We start from the raw sequence: 22,543 nt of genomic DNA on the forward strand, positions 1-22,543 counted from the left end.
ACGCCAGCGTCCTCTCCCCCACGTTGCCTAGCAACTAAATCTACATCAACTACATCAGGGAGCAGATATGAGAATGGATATCAGTTTTGAAATTTGCTAAAGATTTTAACAGAGTTATATTATGGCCGGTTATTGTGAGACACTTGTTGCAGTGTGCTAGATCAATATTAGGCAAGGTAAAACATGGTACTCGCAGTAAATCAAGAAAACAGGATTTAAACAATAAGACTAATTGTGTTGAGCTGTATAACAATAATTCGTTTTCTGTGGATGAATGTATCCAAACAGTTGCTCACCTGTCTAATAAAACATAATATATTAAAGCGTCTTTTGTGTTTCCATGGTTTTTACAAAATAAAATTGAGGGTAACGGGTATGATCCTGGTTAACATTTCTTATTTATCTAAATTCAAACATTCTTGGAAACATTTGGGATAATGCAAGTACACAAGTCAACAAAATATACAACATTGTTCTAGTGGTTTTTGATATTCTAATCCAAAAATCGTACATAGTTTGCCTTTAAACGCTAAAAAAGAGGAAATTAGGAAATAATTAAATATCCATTTGCCGATATATTTATTCAACACTGCCCTTTTCAATAAAAATAAAAATAAAATCTCTACTCCTGGCCAATAAACTGATGTATTGTGCATTCCTGATATTTACAATAAAGGGCAGAAAGTTGCTAAACTTGTCAAGATGTGCATTGCAGAACTGACTTGAATTTACATCAACTTTCTGCTAATGCAAATTTTCTCTTCGTAACCATTTACAAAGTCCATGATGGTGTTTTAAAATCAGTTCAGCTTTAGTGTATATTCCAGCTTTTAAGGGTCACAATGTCAGGTCAGCTGACAGGTTACAGTCGGTTTACCTGTAATGTTACTTCACTGCCCAGTAAACATGGGGTTGTTCTGTCAGAGAACATTATCAGTCCCTGGTGAGCTTCTGGCTGACTGCCCTCTTAAAGGAGTCCTTAGAGACCTCTCAGGCCAGAGCGGCTAAGCGACAGTGACACCAGAAGGGGCTTACAGCTGATAGTCAGGAGGCGTCTCAATCTTACACCACCATGCTTCATTGTATTGTGTTAGGATGGTATTGGCCAGGTGATAAGTTTGCCTGGTTTCCTCTAGACATGATGCTTGCCACTAGGCCAAATAGATCAATCTTTGCTTCATCAGACCAGAGAATTTAGTTTGTCATAGTCTGAGAGTCATCCAAGCGGGCTGTCATGTGCAGTCTGTCAACTCTACTATACAGGCCTGATTGGTGGAGCACTGGCGATGGTTGTTCTTATGGAAGGATCTCCTCTCTCCACAGAGAAACCCTGGAACTCTGTCAGAGTGACCATCAAGTTCTTGGTCACCTCCCTGACTAAGGCCCTTCTTCCAAGACTGCTCAGTTTGGCCAGGAAGCCAGCTTTAAGAAGAGTCCTGGTGGTTCCAAACTTCTTCCAGTTACAGATACAATCCTGATACAACTGATGCCTCGATACAATCCTGTCTCAGAGATCTAAAAACAATTCCTTGGACTTCATGGCATTGTTTGTGCTCTGAAATGCACTGTGGGACCTTATATAGACAGGTTTGTGCCTTCCCAAATCATGTCCAATCAACTGAATTTACCACAGGTGGATCAATCAAGTTGTAGAAACATCAAGGATGATCACTGGAAACTGGATGCACCTGAGCTCAATTTTGAGTGTCATGGCAAAGGCTGTGAATACATGTACATGTGATTTTATTTTATTTATTTATTTTTAATAAATTTGATTTCAAAGATTTCAAACAAACTTCTTTTACATTGTCATTATGGAGTATTGTTTGAAGAATGAAGAAAAATAAATTAAAAGGGGGGTGAAATGCTGTTTCATGCATACTGATCTTTTTACACTGTTAAAGACTTGGAATCCCATACTAAACATGGACAAAGTTTCAAAAGTTAAGGTGGACGTTTGATGGGAGTATTTCTTTGTCAAAAATACTACTTCCGGTTAGTCATTAGTTTCGGCAAGTTTTTTTCAATAATGGGTCCACTTGACGTTAATAGGTCGGAATTTCCTTGTATGGGCCGTACGGACAATTCTACCGGAAGAGTGTGAGAGAGAGAGAGAGAGAGAGAGAGAGAGAGAGAGAGAGAGAGAGAGAGAGAGAGAGAGAGAGAGAGAGGGAGAGTGCGAAAGCAACAGGCTACGCCCATCAAAGCGCTGGCTCGTAGGCTGTACTGCACAGGTGATGTGACTTCAAGAAATTAACAATGTCACCAAACAAGTGCGTTTTTGGTTGCCAGACCAAGACAGTCCTGTACAGATTGCCAAAAAACCCTGCATTAAGGCAACAAGGGTTTATGTCTGTTCACTGCATTTCGGTGCCGACTGTTTCATAAACAAGGCCCAGTTCGACGCCGGATTTTCCGATCGCCTAATGCTGAAGGATGGAGCAGTCCCAACGATAAAGGTCCCAACGTTAGAACCGCAGGCGGTGAGTAAGACTGCTTCAAATGTCTGTGTTATTGCCTATGCTCATCAAGTAGCCCAAACATGATCACGTATAGTTCATTGATCAATGGAGCATGCGATGTGTAGTGCGTGTACAATTGTTTAGCTGGCCACTATATGTGTAACTTTATGTTTGTGTATTGTAAAAGCACTCCAAACAACAATACACAAAGATTGGGGAAATATGTTGAACTAAATAAGCACGCTTCTTCATTCAAATGCGCTACTATTCTATGTCTTTCTATGTAAACACTAGCCTGCCGTGCAAAACCAGTCCACTTACTACAATTGTCTACACAAACCACGCGTAAACACACACACACACACACACACACACACACACACACACACACACACATACACGTTGTAACACTCACGCTTGACATGGTGTTCTAAAAACGTGACGTTAAAGTTAAAATCATGGAATAACGGTTTGATTGTAGTCTAGCAAGAAGTGCACTTCCCACATGTACACCTTCAAAGACAAAAAATACGACGATATAATTCAAGTATAAATATGTAAATAACACAAGCCGCTAAGCATATTATATAGTTAGTGTAACTTGTACCACATAGAGACGTCCTGCTCTAGTCGTTTTTGCTGCTGCTCCTGTTCAACTGCAGCCTCTGGGTCTGATTCCGGATCATAGATGTATGGCTGTATCTGATTAAAAGCCATTTTTTTATTTTGAATAAAGTTTTTTCCCGCTGTTAGGGATGACACAGCTTTACGACGCACTCAACACAATAACAGTGGCGCGCACTCGTCATTATTTAGCTCCGCCCACACGATACGCCCCCACCCGCTCGGCTTTTTTCGGAAAGACTTGGAACAGCGCATCTTTCTTCTATAATTATAAAAAAAATAAAGACTTTTCGGAGATATGCAGGATGCAATGCTACTCTATAGGTACTCAAGATTGACATGACACTGACTGAAACTGAGTGTTTCATCCCCCCTTTAATTTAATCTATTTTGGAATAAGGTTGTAACAACAAAATATTGAAATATTGAAGAGCTGTAAATACTTATCAGATACACTGTAGTAGGGATGCATGGTATACCGACCGTTAATGGGAAAAAAACTGTGGATATTTTATTTCAAATGGTACGATATCATGATTTTGCACATTTCGGTATATGCTGCTGTTCCGGCAAATGTGACAACTAGACAAAAAAAATGGATAAAGCAGTTGAATCTCACTCAAGATGCCCTAACGAATTAATAAACAGAGTAGTAGAAGGGAAATTTGTAATTATTTTGCTGATGAAGTGATGAAGAACCATCAAACCTAGCCAAGCATCTCTCACTATCCTGACTTTAAGACTTAAGAGATCGACAGGTGAGTGCATCATTGAAACCATCTAATTTAGACATTTATTTTCTTTTAACACTGATCAACGCACATACATATAACATAAGATCGAATATCACAAAATCTCCAGCGCTCGTTTGAACCAATGACAATTAGATCTCATAATATTTGCACGCGTACTATTGTACTATTTACATTCGTGCAAGACATAACTGACTCTTTTTATGCGAATACTCTCTAAAGCCGGACATTTGTACATCATTTTGTGTATTTGACAGTTTAAGGAAACTTATTCTGAATGTGCAACCTCTAAGTAACAGGCTGTTGTGTGTGTCGTTGGTATGAGTTATATTACTAAAATGCTATAAAATCTCTGGCATGATTTTCGTTAGCCACCCCGAAACGAACATGAAAATATTGAAACGGAGCATGCAGATTACTTTAGCGTAGGAGCGATTTCTTTTAAAGCCAGAAGCAATTTGCTTATTTTAAGAGATTTTTGCTGAAATTATTTCTCACAAGAAAGTTTTCAAATACTGATTTGATGTGATGATCTTTGTTGATTAATTTACTAAAAAAATAGTAAATTAATATTTACTAAAAAAAAGTATACATTTTGTTTCGTCAACTATTTTTAATGGAAAAACTTACAAACAAAAGTATGTAAGGGTACCTATCGTCTTGGTTGGAGTTCATTTTAACATACTAAAAAACAAAAAGGGCTAAACCCAGACATACAAGAGAACTATAATTGTACACAAGACACAGCAGGACAACACATGTGTGCCTAAAAGACAAATTACACAATGAGGCCCATCATGAACTTCAGAGGAACAATACAACTGAAATACCACAGGGCCACATGGCAGACATAACCCATCGGTGCTCATCCGAGACTATATCCTAGATCTTCTAAACAGTGTTTTAAGACATCCCATTCCCTACAACCCCCCCCTTTTTAGTGAAAAACAACCATCACCTCTACAGATCTTTTCAACCAAAGAAGTCCAAAGAAAGTAACCCTAGAAGGACTGCGTTTACATTCAAGTCCAAGCCTGTTGTGCTAGAATATCTGTCATGCTATGTTAGCTCTGGGGGAGAAGGATTCACCGTAATAAAGACGTAATTAGAAGTAAAATGAGAGAGTCTCAACCCCTCAGGGCAGAAGATAGTAGCCGATGTGATCCCAGGGCCTCTAATTGTAGTGCAGAGGTGCCACTGAGAAGTTTGTGCGATGGGAAAATTGAGATAGCACTCAAACTTGAAGTACGCAAAAGATTTGCGCAAGTTCATTACCTCTATAGGACAGGCAGTCAAGATGGAAACAAACATTTCATACTCAAATCAACCTGCTGATGAAATAATGACCAGGTGGAGTGCTCCAAGAACTACATTCAGTTAAACAGGATTTTAGGCTACCTAGTTAAGCAAACCCACAATAAGAAAAGCTATAGGAGTGCTATTGACCAATTGACAGAGCCTATTTTTTACCCTGGGACCAAGCAGATGTACTATTGACATGTCATGCATTATGTCGTGGTTGCCGTTTAGAATTACGTCACATATTGTTCCGTCTTTTATGTCAATGATAGGATCTTCTCTAGACTGTAGCAAACACAACAGCTCAAATAGAAGGTCTCACAAAGAGTGAATAGAAATGATCTGTACTCCTTTAAAATGACTAACAGACATACGGAAGTTAAGATGTTATGTCCTGGGAAAAGAATGTTTTATTGGATATGAAGTCGTTGTTGTTAATGCTTGAATTAAATTGAGAAATTAAAGTTTAAAAGTTTTGAAATGTTTTAAAATAAAAGATATATGGATTAATTATGGGTGGGTTGCATTTCATTCCAAACAACCAAATATTTTGGATGTCTACAACGCTTAAGTGTTGTATAGTCCACCATGAAGAACAGATAACAATCTATAAAAGGTCAAGAGGTTAGTTTGACCCTGCATCCTGGAAGGATGCAAGTTGATCTCAATTAGGCCACAGACTGACATAAAATGAATCATCAGTCTGATATCATATCACAATGCATGCAAATCAGACATGTAACAAAAAAATCTCTATGTGCAATAAAAATACATCCTAATGTGGATTTGTCCAAAAACGTCTTTAATACGCCTTCTACTAAACAAGATTTGTCTTTAGATTTGTTTTTGTGCTTAATGTCAAACCCCCTGGGGTACACAAACAACAAGTCCCAAAAAAGCTGCCTTTTGTAAAGATCTTCAGAGAGCTGGAGTTATGGGACAGGGTTTTGAATAATGGGTCACTGTGAATAAGGCTTCTTATCTCAAAAGGAACAGCTGGGACCACTAACACATCTCCACTGGACAACCAGACGACAGATATGATTCACACACTAATGTGTTCGGTCTCCCTCTCTGTCTCACTCACGTACACGTACACAGAAATAAATAAATAAAAATCACATCAAGTAACACAAACTTGAAAGCTGCATAAGTGACAAGCTACAATACTAAAGAAGATGATTCATAAATCACTTTACTCATCTTGTGTCTGTGTGGTCTCTCTTGCAACTAATTAAACAAAGCAATGCAACATGAACATTGTTTCATGAACATGAGTAATTTACCACCAGATCCTCCTGTTAACCCTGATGACAATGGGGATCTCACTAACCACACTCCAGTGGTGCAGGGTGTCTTGGACAGGTTAGGGGTCAACATCTTTTTCGTCTAAACTTAATCCATTAATACTAACACCTACTATCCTATTATGTTTCTATTATACATGCTATATATAAAACAAAAACCTTGCTACGTGTACTGTGCGAGACTAAGTGTGACTTGTCACAGCAATTTCATATTGTTTCCCTATTGTTGATTTAGGACAAAAGCGTCTGCTAAATGATTAAATGTAAATGCAATGCAAAACATTCCCCTTCTCTTGCTTTCTCCAATAATACCCAAATATAATACTATTGTTATATTTGCTTTCTACAAATTAGGGATGTGATCGTGAGGAACTTTCCCCTACCAATTAATCGATGTGTGACCACACCAGTAATGCCCGTATCACAGACTAATTCTAAACCGAGAGTAAAATGCGCACGGCCGCTCAGGCATTTATAATGGAGCATAGCAAAGTGAGTGTTTTCAATGAATTCCTATGGAAGTTGAGCTTTCATGACTCCTGCTGATGGTCTGTGCTGAGACTCTCACTCGGCTCACACTATATTAAGCAGACTCGTTCAGTTTTAGTTCTCGTTAGTGTGTTCTCTAACTGTGCAAAATTATTTTATTACTATAAAAAAATCTCTAACTCTAAAAAAAAAAAATCTAAAATCTACTTAAAATCTAACTACCAAGGCAGTCATTTTGACTGGAACTCAAAATGACTGCCTTGGTGGTTTTAAATTTTTACCTTTGTTGAAATTAAAGCCATATTTACCCTGAAATTTTTTAAATGTGCATATATTTTGTTCTAATATTGTTATTTTATTAAAATTACAAAACACAAGAGTTCTGAGTATTTCTAGAAATTTGAGCATATGCATTACAGACGGATGTATGCCGCGTATTATTTATTTGCTTTTCATCGCCAGAGTAGATGTGCATTACTGTTGCCTGTCTATATTTGTTGGCATGTAGACTTACAAAAAGCATTTTTTTCACTGCGGTGAAAAACTGCTCTCTCATTTGCCACACAGAAAGCTAGGCATGCACCTTCAGACACAGTCTAGTAGCTCTTAAAAAATTATAAGAGCTACTAGAGCTCGGTGCTCCATTTAATCCACATTGTTAGATTTTATTCAAATTGAGGATTTTGACACTTCTTTATGGCGATGCCATCATAAAATATGACAGACATATAAAGCTTCATTCTAAAACCTCAATAGAAACTTCGAATGTAAATATGACAAGGCAAATGACATTAGGTGCAGTCTAGTACAAAGTCAGAATGACCGTTATGGCCATTCTAGTAGTTATAGAATTCCGGCCGTTCTAGAGTTAAATAGAAAGTTAAATAGCACAATACTTTGCTTATGAGTCTGATACTGCTCCATTGGGCTGTAATTATGGGGCGTGTTTCAACCGAACCAGGAAAGACATCAATTGGATAGACCTACAACCAATCAGAGCAACGAAGCAACACATACCGTTAGTTGTCAAACGTGTTGCTAAGTCCTTGTTTTTTTTCCGCGGGTTGTTTTCCATGTCCGCGGGTTGAAGCGACTGCGACTGAACTGCCTGAGCTCAAATGTTGTGGGCAGGGCTGAGTTCGAAAAAGTGAAAATTGTTTCTAGCACACCTGAACAAGAACAGCATTTCCAATCAATAAGGTTACATTTGGGGGGAAAAGAAAGTAGCTTCCCATGCAGACAGTATACAACAAGGTATAGCTTACTAGGTTTTGGAGTAAAACTAGAGGGCTAAGCAATCAGAATTCAACCTCCTGAGCTTCAGTATACTGTAGAGAAACCAATTTTGTCTTCAACTGCAATAGCAGTAAGTGCAGTTAAAACCTCTCATCTAAGCTAGACAATTCACCTAATAGTAATTTATTTCAGATGCTGCATTATGCAATTAGACAAATTAAGATTCATCACAAACTGCATTCTCAAAATGAAGCAATTCTCTGTTGGCAATGTCACAGCATCTCGTGAAACACGCACCACATCCCCATCTCACTCTCGCTCAAGAGCTTCTCTTCTGGCAAAAACAGCAGTGCTCCAACGTGGATACAAGTGAGTGCAAAAACACTTCAGTGTTCACAGTGTCAAGCATGGTCTATTTTCAGTACTAGCTGCCTGTGTCCTTGAGTAACTGTTCTTTTAAGCAGAGCAACGCTCAACTCTGCTGTCAGCCCGGTTACTTCGAGCCATTATAAAACTGAACCAGGTCTACTGGGAGACGTGTCAAAAGCGAGTGTGCGCCTTTTCCACCCAACCTGAAAAACAAAGACCTACATAGCCCTATCGTGCAACAAAAAAAAAAAGATTGTGTGTGTAATGCGCACTACCTTGCTTCTTTGTGCATTCTCTGCTGAGCCAGAGCACTGGGGGTAGTTTTACATGGAAATCAGCAGAAATGCAGATAAGAAAACCTGATTAACACAATGGAGACCCGTGTCTCCGTAACCTTAGAAAACTTCCCTCTTGCTGATTCATCACGCTGCATTTGAGAGGCATTTTTGTAACACGTGAGATAAAAAAAATGATGTAAAAATTAATGAATAATTCAAGGGGACGACCACAGGATATCCACAGTCCCAGCTGTCAACGCCGGAGGCAATACTACTTCATTGAGAAAGGAAATAGCCAAGGAAGAAACAACATGGAAAACTGTGCTAATTGGTCCAAGATTTAGTCCAAGATTAACACAGCAATCCCCCTCTTCACATTCGACACGGTGCCATCGAGTGTTAAAACGCGAAAGGCGAAGCTTGAATTTACAGGTATGTCCCTCTTTGGCTAATGTACTTTCAAGATGGAGGGGCAACATGGCGACCAGCATTCAAACCCCTCACCCGTATGTATTTTCAATGACATACTATAAACTTACGAGAATACTTTATTACTTGAAACAAGTAAATGTACATTAATGGCAAATAGATTTTTGAAAGAACTAAGTGTTTTTAGCTAAGAATAAACTAAAAAAGTTACACAGTGTAGCTTTAACTAAAAAAAAAACTAATATTCAGTTCAATGCGTTGTCGCTAAAAATGGCACTCAAATTCCTTATGTGAAATAAAATGCTTTAGAATTAGAATTTTTTTTTACATCTAAATATTCCTTAAAGGGATACTTCACCCAAAAATGACCCTCATTTTGTTCCAAACCGGTATGAGTTTCTTTCTTTCTGTGCTAAACACAAAATAAATATTTGGAAGAATGTTTGTATCCAAGCAGATATAACAACCACTTACTAGCATAGTAGGGAAAAAATACTTTGGTAGTGAATGGTTGTTCTATCTGCTTTGTTACAAACATTCTTCAAAATATTTCATTTTGTGTTCAGCAAAAGAAAGAAACTCATACAGGTTTGGAACAAATTGAGGGTGAGTAAATTATGACAATTTTCCTTTTTGGGGCGAACTCTCCCTTTAATACTGCCTTTTAGACATCAATATATAATGAATTGAATAATAAATTGAAACACTCACACATACACACACATAGGTATAACTATATCTGCTATCCCTATTCTATAGGCCCATGTGTACTTGTGATTTGACTCCAGTATAACAGTTTCATAATAAGAAAAGTTTTGTATTCTATACCTTAATCTCAAAGCCCCTAATGATCATCAACCGCATGCTAATTCATGTATAGACCATCTGCAGTTCAGCACAGGGGGTGGAGAGACGACCCAGCAAGAAGAGATGTACCGCAAAAGATGCTGCTCTAGTGGGAAATGTCTGTTTATAATGGATCTATAGAAGACAACAGGCTCCATCTCTCTTATGATAAAACACTCCATAAGACACTTCCAGCACCAGACTTCACTGCTCAGCGGGACAATCATGAAGCTCACTGAAATATCAGACAAAAATGATACATTCCAGACCTGATGAAGAGTTAAGTATTCTAAATGAACATTTTACAGTTCAAATGAAGATAAATGTTGACAAGAATCTACATAATGTATGCCTGATGCTTCAAATCATGCAATTTCTTACGAAGTGCCAATTCTTTTTACAATTACAATTTTCTAGTTATTGTCAGATTAATCTGGAGTATTTTAGTGTAACATCAGCAATCCCCAATGCAGTTACATTTTTTCACTCTCATTTTATCCTTTATTGTAAACAGTTTTCTGTGAGATGTATTTTGTTAACTGGTGAAAAGTTGAAACTAGCCATTTCATAGAATAATGGTTCTGTAATGAATAAGTTGAATGAAAAAAAAAATTGGGAGGTTTAATCTCCTGTACGGAACGGATTATGAACTCCAACTTTTTGATTTCTTTCTTTTTAATAAGAAAACACTCTGGTGCTCTTAATAGTGTGCAGGGGCTTAAAAAGGTCACTGAATTGTAACGCAGCACTAATTTAAATTTCATAAAAGGACCCAAATAATATGCTTTCCGTGTGACTTGGTGAGTTTAGAAAAGAACCACAGCGCTCAGATTGGTATCAATAAATGGCCTTTTCTTTGGGAGTCCCACACATCCTTGGCTGGAACCACAAACGCTGTCTAAAGTTTCTGTCTCCAGGGAGGGAGCTGCACAGTCCAGGCAACGGCACATGAGATGAGTCTGTAGCCCCATGATTCTTTGCGACCACAGCTCGCACCCAGACCACAAAAAAAGGCTTTATCGTGTGGGAGAGATTGACAGAACACATGGCAAACAATTCCAAACATCAACTCTAAAAACAGACACAACCAGGGGCAAAGGCAACCGCATTAAAAAAAAAAAAAATCATAGAGGGAAGACATTCTGGTGACTTCACTGTGATGATACAGCATTGTATGAGTTACATAAATAAAGGACAGGGCTGTGCCTTTGCCACAAGTGATAATCAATCAGGCTTAGCGTAAACAAAGACTAGGGAAAGCCGTTCCCTGACATTTCATGCCTGACCGTTGCCTTCGAAAAGAATCGCCCCCAGCGATTCAGAGCCAGTGGCCCCAGACATCTTTTCAAGGAAGGTTTGCTGAAAGCATGGCCTTTGGCTATTGATTAGGCCGGGCTGGAACCCACCGCCTACCCCCTCAACCTTTAAAGTTCAAAAGGTCAGTGCAGGAGAAAAATGGGGGGGGGGGGTTGAGAAGAGATAACTACGGCAGTAGATGAATTTCCCTTCGATCAAGGGACTGCCACTTGGGACAACCCACACGAATCAGAAAATGGAAAAGAAAACTTTTTTCAGTGCAATATTTAAAGGTCCCGTTCTTCGCGATTCCATCTTTCAAACTTTAGTTAGTGTGTAATGTTGCTGTTAGAGCATAAATAATACCTGTAAAATTATAAAGCTCAAAGTTCAATGCCAAGCGAGATATTTTATTTAACAGAAGTTCCCTTTCAAAGCCTACAGCGAATGGCCGGGTTTGGACTACAGCAGGAAGTGCAGGGATGTAATGATGTCACTAGAGGCGTTTGTTGACTAAGGGTGCGTTCACACTTGTAGTTCGGTTCGTTTGGTTAGTTTGGTCCGGACCAAAAAACAAAAACAAACATAATAGTCCTGGTCCGCTTAGTGTTCACACGGGCATTTTTAACAGCGAACCTAAAGTTACCGAACCAAAGGCACAGGGAGACGCTCACAACCTGATTGGTCGGTTTATATGACGTATGAGCTCGTTTACCGAACATGCAAAACAACTGTGTGCGGATTACACGCGCGGGCATTTTATGCGTGTACATATGGCATTATTTTTTTACCAGAGAACTCATGAAGAGCTCATGAAATGTTCACAACATTCAAAACAACGCTGTGTGCTGGATTAAACGCGATCATTTTATGCGTGTAACACATATGGCATTATTTTTTACCAGAGAACTCATGAAGAGCTCATGAAATGTTCAAAACAACGCTGTGTGCTGGATTAAACGCGATCATTTTATGCGTGTACATGTGGCATTATTTTTACCCGCTGAGAACTCATGAAGAGCTCATAAAATGTTCAAAACATTCAAAACTGCAGCAGGATTTCCTCCGTTGTGCAGAACAGAGACGGCCGTTCTGTCGTCTGTACCTGCTAATAATGGGCAACACAGGAACTTTGATGAGAAGAGCCAGGTATGCTTTTTGTGTGTTTTTTCTAGCATTTTCGAAACATGCTCGTCAGACCAAATATTGATGAGGCTCTTCCTCGTTGCTCTACGTTTGCCCTCTAACGTTAAAGATACTCATTTTGGATACACCGATCTTTCCGCGTCGTCAAATCAGCTGCATTATGCGTGGCATCTTGTGACATTATACGTCCGGTTTTTGGTCCGTTTACATGTCTTTGGTCCGTGTTGCGTTCATATATCAATCGAACCGCACCAGAGTTTGTTTGGAAGCGGACCGAGACCCATCTTTTTAGCGGTCTTGGTCCGCTTGTTTGGTGCGCACCAGAGTTCGGGTGGCAGCGTTCACATATGTTCAAATGAACCGCACTAACCGAGCAACCGCACCAGGGTTCGTTTTAATCGAACCAAACATGACAAGTGTGAACGCACCCTAACCCTCCGCCCACAAGAACGCACAAAAAAGGGGGCGTGGTCTTGTTGCTCTCCCACGTGGAGAAGAGCGCGCATTCAGCACTTGCATCTCCCCGTTATGGTAAGAGGCGGGACCTTTCCAGACAAAGTGCGCTAAGCTGCTGTCCAATCACAACACGGGAAGCGCTGGCTCAATCAGAACTCGTTACGTGTTTCTGAAGGAGGGACTTCATAGAACAAGGAAATCATCAGGCCGTTTTTAGGACAGAGGAAACAGCGCTGTACAGATAAGTAAATTGTGTGAAAATACTGTGTTTTTTTACACGCGAAACATTAACTCGTTATATTGCACACAGTAAACATAATCAAAGCTTCGAAAACATGCAAAGAATGGGACCTTTAATACTTTGTGTGAAACTAAAAATACAGAAATATTTTTCTATCATAAAATTTCCTATTGGTAGTAGCCAAAATGTTTACATATTGATTGTGATTTTTTTTCTTATTATTATTATTGCTAAATAAAAATCAACAAAGAAATTAACTGGCTTTCCCACGTTTTCACTAACTCCCAAAAACCCATAACTGCTTTGACTTTGCGGTTCAACTGCCTTTAACTTTACCATCACTAAAATTGACTATTAATCTTTGAGCCTCTATTTGATGACGACAAACATGGCCTGACTTGTCACCACGATAAAAGATGCTTGTTTGTGGTAGCTGCCAAACTTTGATTGTTTGGGATTGCATTAGTTTAAGTAGGATGAAGACAAAGACACACTGGGCTGAGTGCCAGGAGCAGTTCTACTGCAAGAACAGCCAAGTTAGTAGACCTTATACCATCATTCACACCCAGAGTGGCATAAAGGGCCATGCAGAGAAACACAACTTGGTTATACAATATAGATACGAAAAACTACATATTTTTTTGGTTTAGAGTTCACCTGACTCCCATCAGATGATTACATAAGAAGAGTTCTTGCAAAAGACAGCTAGATGGAACACAGTGGATTGAAACAGCAGGGGTCTCGTTTAAAAAAGTTTGACTCTTTTTCACTTGACATTTCTTAAGAGCAACACTTGATGTGGAACAATAAAAAAATACAAATGTGGCAGCCAAAGACTTTAGGGATGCACGATATTATCGGCACGACATCGGAATCGGCCGATAAACGCTTAAAATATAAAAATCGGCATCGGCCGATATGAAAACATTATGCCGATATGCCTTGCCGATATGATAACGTGTTGATATGTGCCTGCAATAACTCACGTGTGCAAGGAGTGCTACAGCGATAAGACCATGTCAGCACTGCGGTCATTCTTCAAGTGAAAACAAGAAAATACATTGCATGTAAAGTGATTTTATATTGACTGTTTTTAAATGCTGCCTTGAATTTCTGAATGCACGTACAGAAGGACGTGACCGTCAGCAGCAGATTTGCCACGTTTTCACAACAAAACGAACCCAAAACAAGCCCAATCGCGTCTCCCCACTCTCTAGCGCGTGCGGCAGCCTCCACAGCAGCAGAAGCTCCTCCAGGTCCTAGTGCCCTCCAGCTAGACCGCTATATATTTATACATGTAGTGGGGGCGCTGTTGTTACAGTAATACAATGAAAAGTAGAATACACAAATAAATTGAAGTTACTTCTTGTTCTGAATAAACAAATCAGTAATGATGTCATAAATCCCAAGCATGACACTTGTAAATTAAATACTTTTATATACAGTGTATTAATCTGTCATAAAATTTTACGAAATGGATGATGAAAAATAATCCAAGGAGCTCTACAATAATTGTAGAATTAAAAGACAGCATCAATGGATGTCATGCCACCCCCACTTCATGTGCACAAACGTTAAATCCCAAAATACAATATTTAGGTTACAGCTGCATCTGGGGTGAAAAATTACTGACTTTATTATTGTTATTTTCAGAGCTTTTAATATACTCTTATCATAAAAAGAACTTTATTAACATTTATTTATCTTCAACAAGAATCCTTTTAGTAAGGATACCTCAGAAATCTGAAACCAGAATGAAAAAAAAATAGTTTTTGCTCAAAATGGTGTTGTTTCCAAACAAAGGGAAAAAATAAACATATATCAGCATCGGTATCGGCATTAGGGATGGCCCGATACCGATACTGGCATCGGGTATCGGGTCGATACCGTCCTCATATACTCGTACTCGTACTCATAAAAATGAGCCGATACCACGCACCGATACCACGTGCGTTTTGTGAAACGAAACTGTCCGCTGCGAGCCGCCGTTTTGTCTAGGTGAACGCCATATGAACGTAAAATGTCGGCGGTTTGGGCCCATTTCAAGATAAGGGATGATGACAGCAGCAAGGCAGACTGTAAGTTATGTTCAGCTAAGGTATCGAGAGGAGGAAAAGAAAGTACATCGTTTAACACCAGCAATCTAATTAAACACCTGAAGACGCATCATAGTGCTGAATACACACAGTTTAGTCAAGCTAAACAAGCAACTCAGCAGCCAACATTAACACAGGTTTTACAGAAGCGCGAGAAGATGTCCAGAGATAATCCACGGGCACTAAAAATAACAGAGGGAATTGCATACTTTATTGCACTTGATGACCAGCCATTGTCGGCTGTTGAAAATATAGGATTTCGACATCTTCTTGGCATACTGGAGCCGCGATACGAAATTCCGAGCCGCCATCACATTACCACCGCTATGCTACCGAAAGTGTTTAATGACGTGAAAAAGCACGTCAGTGGCCTGTTGCGTGACGTTTCGACCGTCAGTTTTACAACAGATATTTGGTCAAGCAGTGTCTGCCCAATGTCTCTGCTCAGTTTAACTGTACAGTGGATTGATGACAACTTTACTCTTCGCCAAGCCACCTTACAAGCAAAGCCGTTTCGGGGTTCGCACACCAGCAAAGCCATAGCAGACGCGTTCGATGGGATGCTTCAGACCTGGTGCATTCCGAAAACCTCTGTCCACGTTGTGCTACGAGACAACGCTAAAAATATGATTAAGGGCATGAATGATGCTGGACTCCCCAGCCTACCTTGTGCCGCTCACACTCTCCAGCTGGTGGTCCACGAAGGACTTTTATCACAGAGAAGTGTTGCTGATGCATTGGCTATCGGACGCAAAATCGTTGGCCATTTTAAACATTCACCTCTAGCCTACTCCTGCCTCGAAGACATTCAGTTAGAGATCGGTCAGCCTGCAAAACGACTACAGCAGGACGTACAGACCCGCTGGAACAGTACATTTTACATGATCCAGTCCCTGATTGAGCAGAAACGGGCACTAGGAGTTTTTGTGTCCGAACATGAACTCCCTGATAATCTCACGGCTCACCAATGGGCACTGCTGGAGAAGGTTGTAACTGTTCTGGGTCCGTTTGAGGAGTTAACGCGAAAAGTTAGCTCTTCTGAAGCTATGGCAGCAGATGTGATTCCTGCTGTCACTGTATTGCAGCGATTTCTGTCTAGAGAGACCGACGATGACCATGGCATCAAAACTATGAAAGGGACTTTAGCTGCAGCTGTCAGAAGGCGATTTTCTGATGTGGAAGAACAACCCCTCTACAGCATCGCTACTCTACTCGACCCCAGGTAGGTGTTGTGTGTGTGTGTGTGTGTGTGTGTGTGTGTGTGTGTGTGTGTGTCTGTCTGTCTGTCTGTGTGCGTGTGGGTCTGTATCTATGTGTGTGTGTGTGTGTGTCTGTGTGTGTGTGTGTGTGTGTGTGTGTCTGTCTGTCTGTCTGTCTGTCTGTGTGCGTGTGGGTCTGTATCTGTCTGTGTGTGTGTCTGTCTGTGTGCGTGTGGGTCTGTATCTGTGTGCGTGTGGGTCTGTATCTGTCTGTCTGTGTGTGTATGTGTGTGTGTCTGTGTGCGTGTGGGTCTGTATCTGTGTGTGTGTGTGTGTGTGTGTGTGTGTGTGTGTGTGTCTTTCTGTGTGCGTGTGGGTCTGTATCTGTGTGCGTGTGGGTCTGTATCTGTCTGTCTGTGTGTGTATGTGTGTGTGTCTGTGTGCGTGTGGGTCTGTATCTGTGTGTGTGTGTGTGTGTGTGTGTGTCTTTCTGTGTGCGTGTGGGTCTGTATCTGTGTATCTGTGTGTGTGTGTGTGTGTGCGTGTCTGTCTGTGTGCGTGTGGGTCTGTATCTGTGTGTGTGTGTGTGTGTGTGTGTCTGTCTGTCTGTGTGCGTGTGGGTCTGTATCTGTGTGTGTGTGTCTGTCTGTGTGCGTGTGGGTCTGTATCTGTGTGCGTGTGTGTCTGTATCTGTCTGTGTGTGTGTGTGTGTGTGTGTGTGTGTGTGTGTGTGTCTGTCTGTGAGCGTGTGTCTGTGTGTATCTGTGTCTGTGAGCGTGTGTGTGCTAGATAGCGAGTTAAGTTGCCAATGTCTTGCTGAAAAGTACATTTTAGGATTTAATTTTCATTAATAAATTATTTGATTAGGCTATATTATTATAATAAATTACCTATTGTCAGATGCCTCATTTTTTTCTCCCTCTGTTATAGGTACAAACATCTTTTTTTCTCTAACACCAGCACTGCTGCAAATGCCAAGGAGATGCTGATGCGTGAGCTGTTGAGGTCGTCTAGAGAAGAGGAGAATCATGACCTGCACGAGCCTCCTGCCAGAAAACCACGCAGGGACCAGGCAAGCAGCCTGGACAGTATATTTGATGAAATAGCAGATGAGCAAGCACCAGTCTCTCTAAACAGAGCTCAAGCAGGTTCTACTGCACAATTAGAGACATACCTAGGGGAGACCACAATTTCTCGAGAAGACAAACCACTACAATACTGGGCAGTTAACAAAGTCCGGTTCCCTACTCTGGCCAAAATGGCATCCAGATACCTCTCAGCACCATGCAGTAGTGTTGACAGTGAAAGGCTGTTCAGCTCAGTGTCACATATTGTGAATGAAGACAGAAACAGAATCACAGCTGATCATGCAGAGATGATTTTGTTCATCAAAAAGAACCTGCCTTTCATTCTCCCAAAAAGTACCTAAGCTAGTTCAGATCACATTGCTGACTGAAATGTTTGTTTAATTGAAACAAGGGAGCTGTCACTGTGCCACATAGTTTAATTGTTGTTCAATTGAAATATGCAGTAGTTTAATTGTGAATACACAACAGTTACATTGAAATTGAGTTAAATTGAAAGCTGAAGACGCTGTCAAACATTTCATTGATATATTGTTGAGTTGACATTGTTGACTGTACAATATGTTTTTATTTATATTTTGTCAGTTGTGAAGACAGTGCCAGTATTGAGGCTTTTTGTTTACACAGAAATATATATAATTTATTTTTTATTTGAAATTGCTTACATTTATTATTTTACTTATTATTTATTTTAGACTTGTTTAAACAAGCAGAGAAAATAAAAACAGTCTTCCAACCTGTGTTCTAAAATAGTCTTCTGTCTTCTTTTCTGGTAGCCTGTAATTACTTTCGTGGTAGAAATATCGGTATCGGTACTCGGTATCGGCAAGTACACAAATGTAAATACTCGTACTCGTATCGGTTTGGGAAAAAATGGTATCGGGCCATCCCTAATCGGCATCGGCCAAAATGAGCTGAAAAATATCGGCATATCGGATATCGGCAAAAATCCAATATCGTGCATCCCTAAAAGACGTCCATCAGAATGAATATGGCATGCTTTAAAGAGGATGAATTTAAAGACGCAAACTAAAACAGCTAAATAGCATCGTGTTAATTAAAACGGCCACAAAAATATTAAAACAATAAAATAAAATACAATAAATTATTGTTAAAGTTATTTTAAAAGCCATTCTTTAGTTAATGATTTACCTCGAATATGAGCAAGAGGGAGCTTGCAGTGCATCGCGCTCAGAATGCAGAGAACGTGCTCAGTGAAAAAAAACATACTTTTCTTTCGACCTGGAGTCTAATAAAAGTTAAATAGAAAATATGGTACCTTATGTAGGCTATAACTGCACTTGTTTCAGAGTAAGGTTATTGTTAACCCTTTTCTTTCCCTATTAATGTTGCTGCTGCATCCTTTACATCTATGGCTGATCTCAATTTCTCTACGTGCCATGGATCAAACAGAAAATGCACGCTGCGTTAATTTATATATAATAGCTTAAGCTCCGCTGTCATTCCATATGACGGAGAGGAGAGAATGAGGGAGAAGTGACAACCAGAATGATTTTCTCGATCACAGGACTCGTAAAATGTCTTTATCAAACAAACACAATGATTTATTCCTCATCGACCCGCGATTGATTAGACTATTGGACTACACATAGCCCGCAAGATCGGACGATATAAGCGCAAACCGCGCGCACACACATACACATTCGGCGTGCGTGCCACCCTTCAGATGTCAACGAGAGAGAATAGCAGAACAAGAACGGAATATAATGAGATTCATCGGCCTGCCGGGCTTTGCGAGCCCTGGCCTATACGTGTCTGAGTCCAGAGTGCTAAAGGTATGCTCTGTTAGACACACACACACATAAGCAAAACAAACAAACACACCTACATCTTAGATGGCCTGGGGGTACGCAGATAAACATCACATTTTCCTTTTTTAGTGAACTATCCCTTTAATTACTCACCCTCATGGCATTCCGGACCCATAAATATTAAGTAAGGACCTCTGTTCATCCTCAGAACACAAATTAAGATATTTTTGTTGAAATCCGATGGCTCAGAATTTTCATTTTTTGGGTGAACTAACCCTTTAAGTAACAGTGGGTGGCAACAAGTGATTGTTAAGAAAAATTATTGTCATTTAATCATTCAGGTTTGTTCAAAAACATAGATTCATAATGAAAGTATTTATGAGTGAGTCATTAAATCATTCAGTCAAAATATTTTTAAATAGACTGCAGCAATTAACATTTTGTCAGAACCTCCAGTAAATTATGTTATTTTGGAAGAATCGTTATCTCTATTTTTAACACACACAAAAAATATGATTCTTAATTTATCCATAATCGCACAGCTCTGCTATAAAGATGCAAATAAAATAGCGTGTCGAGTGGCTTGCAACCAACAACAACCCAAGGGAGGCCAAGCTGCTTTAGTGTGAGGCCTTAGGGAGGGAATGCAGGTGCCGTGAGGAGGCATCTTGGGTTACTTTGAGCAACAGACGATAAACAATGACAGAGTCATCAGCATGGTTGCTAAGGGAACACACACAACCAATCAGGGCTTTTTGACCTGTTGGGAGAGCGCACGCAAATGAGAGAAGGATTCATCACATATTCATCTCAGGAAAGAGCAAAAAGAGTAGAGGGGTAAGATGAAAGTACTTAACCATATTAATCTGATAGTAAAGAAAAACGAAATGAAAAACTAAAGCATGCCAAAGAAATGCTCCGTCATAAGTCTTTGCAGCAGCCTTGATTGTTTGCTGCTTATCTTAATGGCCAACAATTGTCTCACTGAAGCAAATCAGAGCTGATTGCACATTTCAAAATAGCATAGTGAATCATGTTGATGGCATCGAATTAGAAAAATCTAATTAATGCCATTTATAATTAGCCCAGCTAATATGAAGCCTCATACAAACCAGTATTTAAGGGATGATGTAGGCTTTCACTTGGGGGAATCAGCGGAGATCAATACCGGTCAATGGGTGAGCATTGAACACTGCTGAGATCATTCCAGCTCAGTAGAAATAAACAGCCAAAAGCATTACAATGTATAAGCACGTGGAGAAAACGAAAATAAGCTCAAGTCCTTCCAGGATGTTTGCAGTCACCTTTTTGAAGAGCCACTCCACCAAAACAAACTTCTCAGCTTCAAGAGTGCAAGTTAGGTGGTGAAAGAAGATTTGAAGAGATTAAAACAATTAGATTAAACCGGAGATGAACGGTAACGTGAGACCTTCTATGACTCGGGGAGAAATCTCACCTCCTGCTTTATCCCATGACAAAAACTGCACTCATTGAAGGCAGTATCGCCTTTCTTGTCTTGTAACACTGGTTAGGCTTAACAGTTCTAACTTAGGCCTTATGGGAAGGGGCTCTGGCAACCTTGATGGGCCCCAAGGGAAGGATTTCTGAGCTTGTTCTTTCATCCTGGCATGGGTTGCTCTTATTCAGGTCTAAGGTGGGTCACAAAAGGCCTTCTATTCTATGAGCTAAAGCTGCAAGAGCTACATGCCAGGGCATGTCTGAATATGACCAGTGCGTTGTGATGTACATCCACGTAAAATGATTATATAGAATAAGAAGAAACAAATGTACGGTTTAGACTTTGATCTTTCCTTCAGTTGAAGATTGGCTATAAGCACTTATAAACTTCTATGAAAAATGAAAATGAAAAAAGCCATTAATCACAGACTGACTGATCCCAAAGTGGCTCTTAATGGTCCATTTGAAAAATGAAAAATGGTACAACAATGTTGTGTATAGACGCAGATAAGGCAACCTAGCTTGTAAGTAAAACCTAACAATTCCTTGACATGCGGTGTATTGTTAAGACTCAGGATAGCGAAGTCAGGGTGTGACGTGGGTGGAGAGAAGCAGATTTTATTGGGTGGAGTGAAAAGCCCAGCATGCGTGGAAAGACTAGGCAGGAGACAGGCTTAGTTTATTAAACAAGAGAGAAGGAGAGTAGACACAGATGGTCCCATCAATAACCCCCACTCTTCCCTCAACCACCAAGGGTGTTCATCCACTGTTTGGGCACTAGAATCAAGCACAAAGGATGATGGTCTGGCCGGAGCAGATGGCAGGTATTTGTGGACCTGTGGGGAACAGTGGTACAGGATGCCTCAAGCAGGAAGTGTGGGAATTCTACAGCAAAAGAGACTTCATTAACAAAAACGGGCGGTAAATTGTAATGACATAGCTGTCAAGCAGAGGAATTGCTTTACTTACTTTAAACTGATTTAAGGATATAATTTAAGTTTTGTTAATAATATAGTTTAAATTTTAGTTTATACTTGTCTAAATATATTCTTGTCTTCAGTTTATAATCGTAATTTAGAGCAACTGCTAAACTTTCAGCAAAGAAAAGAAAAGAAAAGCAGATTCATTTGCACATTAATACTCAGACTGGGGCCTTTTAAGGAATTAGTCAAACTGATCAACAAAAAAAAGTGTAAAGGGGTACGTCCAGTTTGTAAATTATTTGTTTGACTGGCTTTTTAATTAAACCAAGTCAATGAAATAAGCCATGAACCCAACTACGGTAAGCATTCTTGACAACTCGCTTCCTAACTGAACCGACTCAGATTATTCACTTAGTGATAATCAGAATCCTGTAGTAAACATTGCCATGTGTTTGGCCTTTTTTTCAGTTTGTATACAAATCGGATTGATTAATATAATTACATTTGTGGTTAGTATAATCTGTGCACTTAAATTAAATAACTGGAAATCCAGGATAAGGCTAAACCAGAGAGAATAAAGTATGAGCTATGAATAATATCTTAAGTCTGTAGCACTGAAAATTACACAAGCCGCAAGATCATCCTGACAGTGACTTTTGAAACACCGAACAACCTTTAGGCCATTTTTAGACATTAACTCATAGCTCATTCATAATTAAGCAAGGTTGGTGTCATTATAATAAAGCAACAACTCAAGTGACAACTCAAATCTCAGTGAAA

General features: G+C 39.7%; 2 protein-coding genes across 6 annotated transcripts in view; one reads left to right on the forward strand and one right to left on the reverse strand.

Moving 5' to 3' along the window:
* The window catches only part of srgap1a (SLIT-ROBO Rho GTPase activating protein 1a), a 129,917-nt gene that overhangs the window by 97,054 nt on the left and 10,320 nt on the right, over positions 1-22,543 (reverse strand). The gene's annotated exons all lie outside the window — the stretch shown is intronic.
* LOC137043430 (zinc finger BED domain-containing protein 4-like) lies at positions 15,229-18,495 on the forward strand. Its single transcript, XM_067419704.1, has 2 exons — positions 15,229-16,548; positions 17,456-18,495. The coding sequence occupies exons 1-2, from the start codon at positions 15,251-15,253 to the stop codon at positions 17,952-17,954; spliced, it is 1,797 nt and encodes a 598-aa protein (XP_067275805.1). The 5' UTR covers positions 15,229-15,250; the 3' UTR covers positions 17,955-18,495.

This window comes from Pseudorasbora parva, chromosome 16 (assembly GCF_024679245.1).
Source record: "Pseudorasbora parva isolate DD20220531a chromosome 16, ASM2467924v1, whole genome shotgun sequence".
NCBI lineage: Eukaryota > Metazoa > Chordata > Actinopteri > Cypriniformes > Gobionidae > Pseudorasbora > Pseudorasbora parva.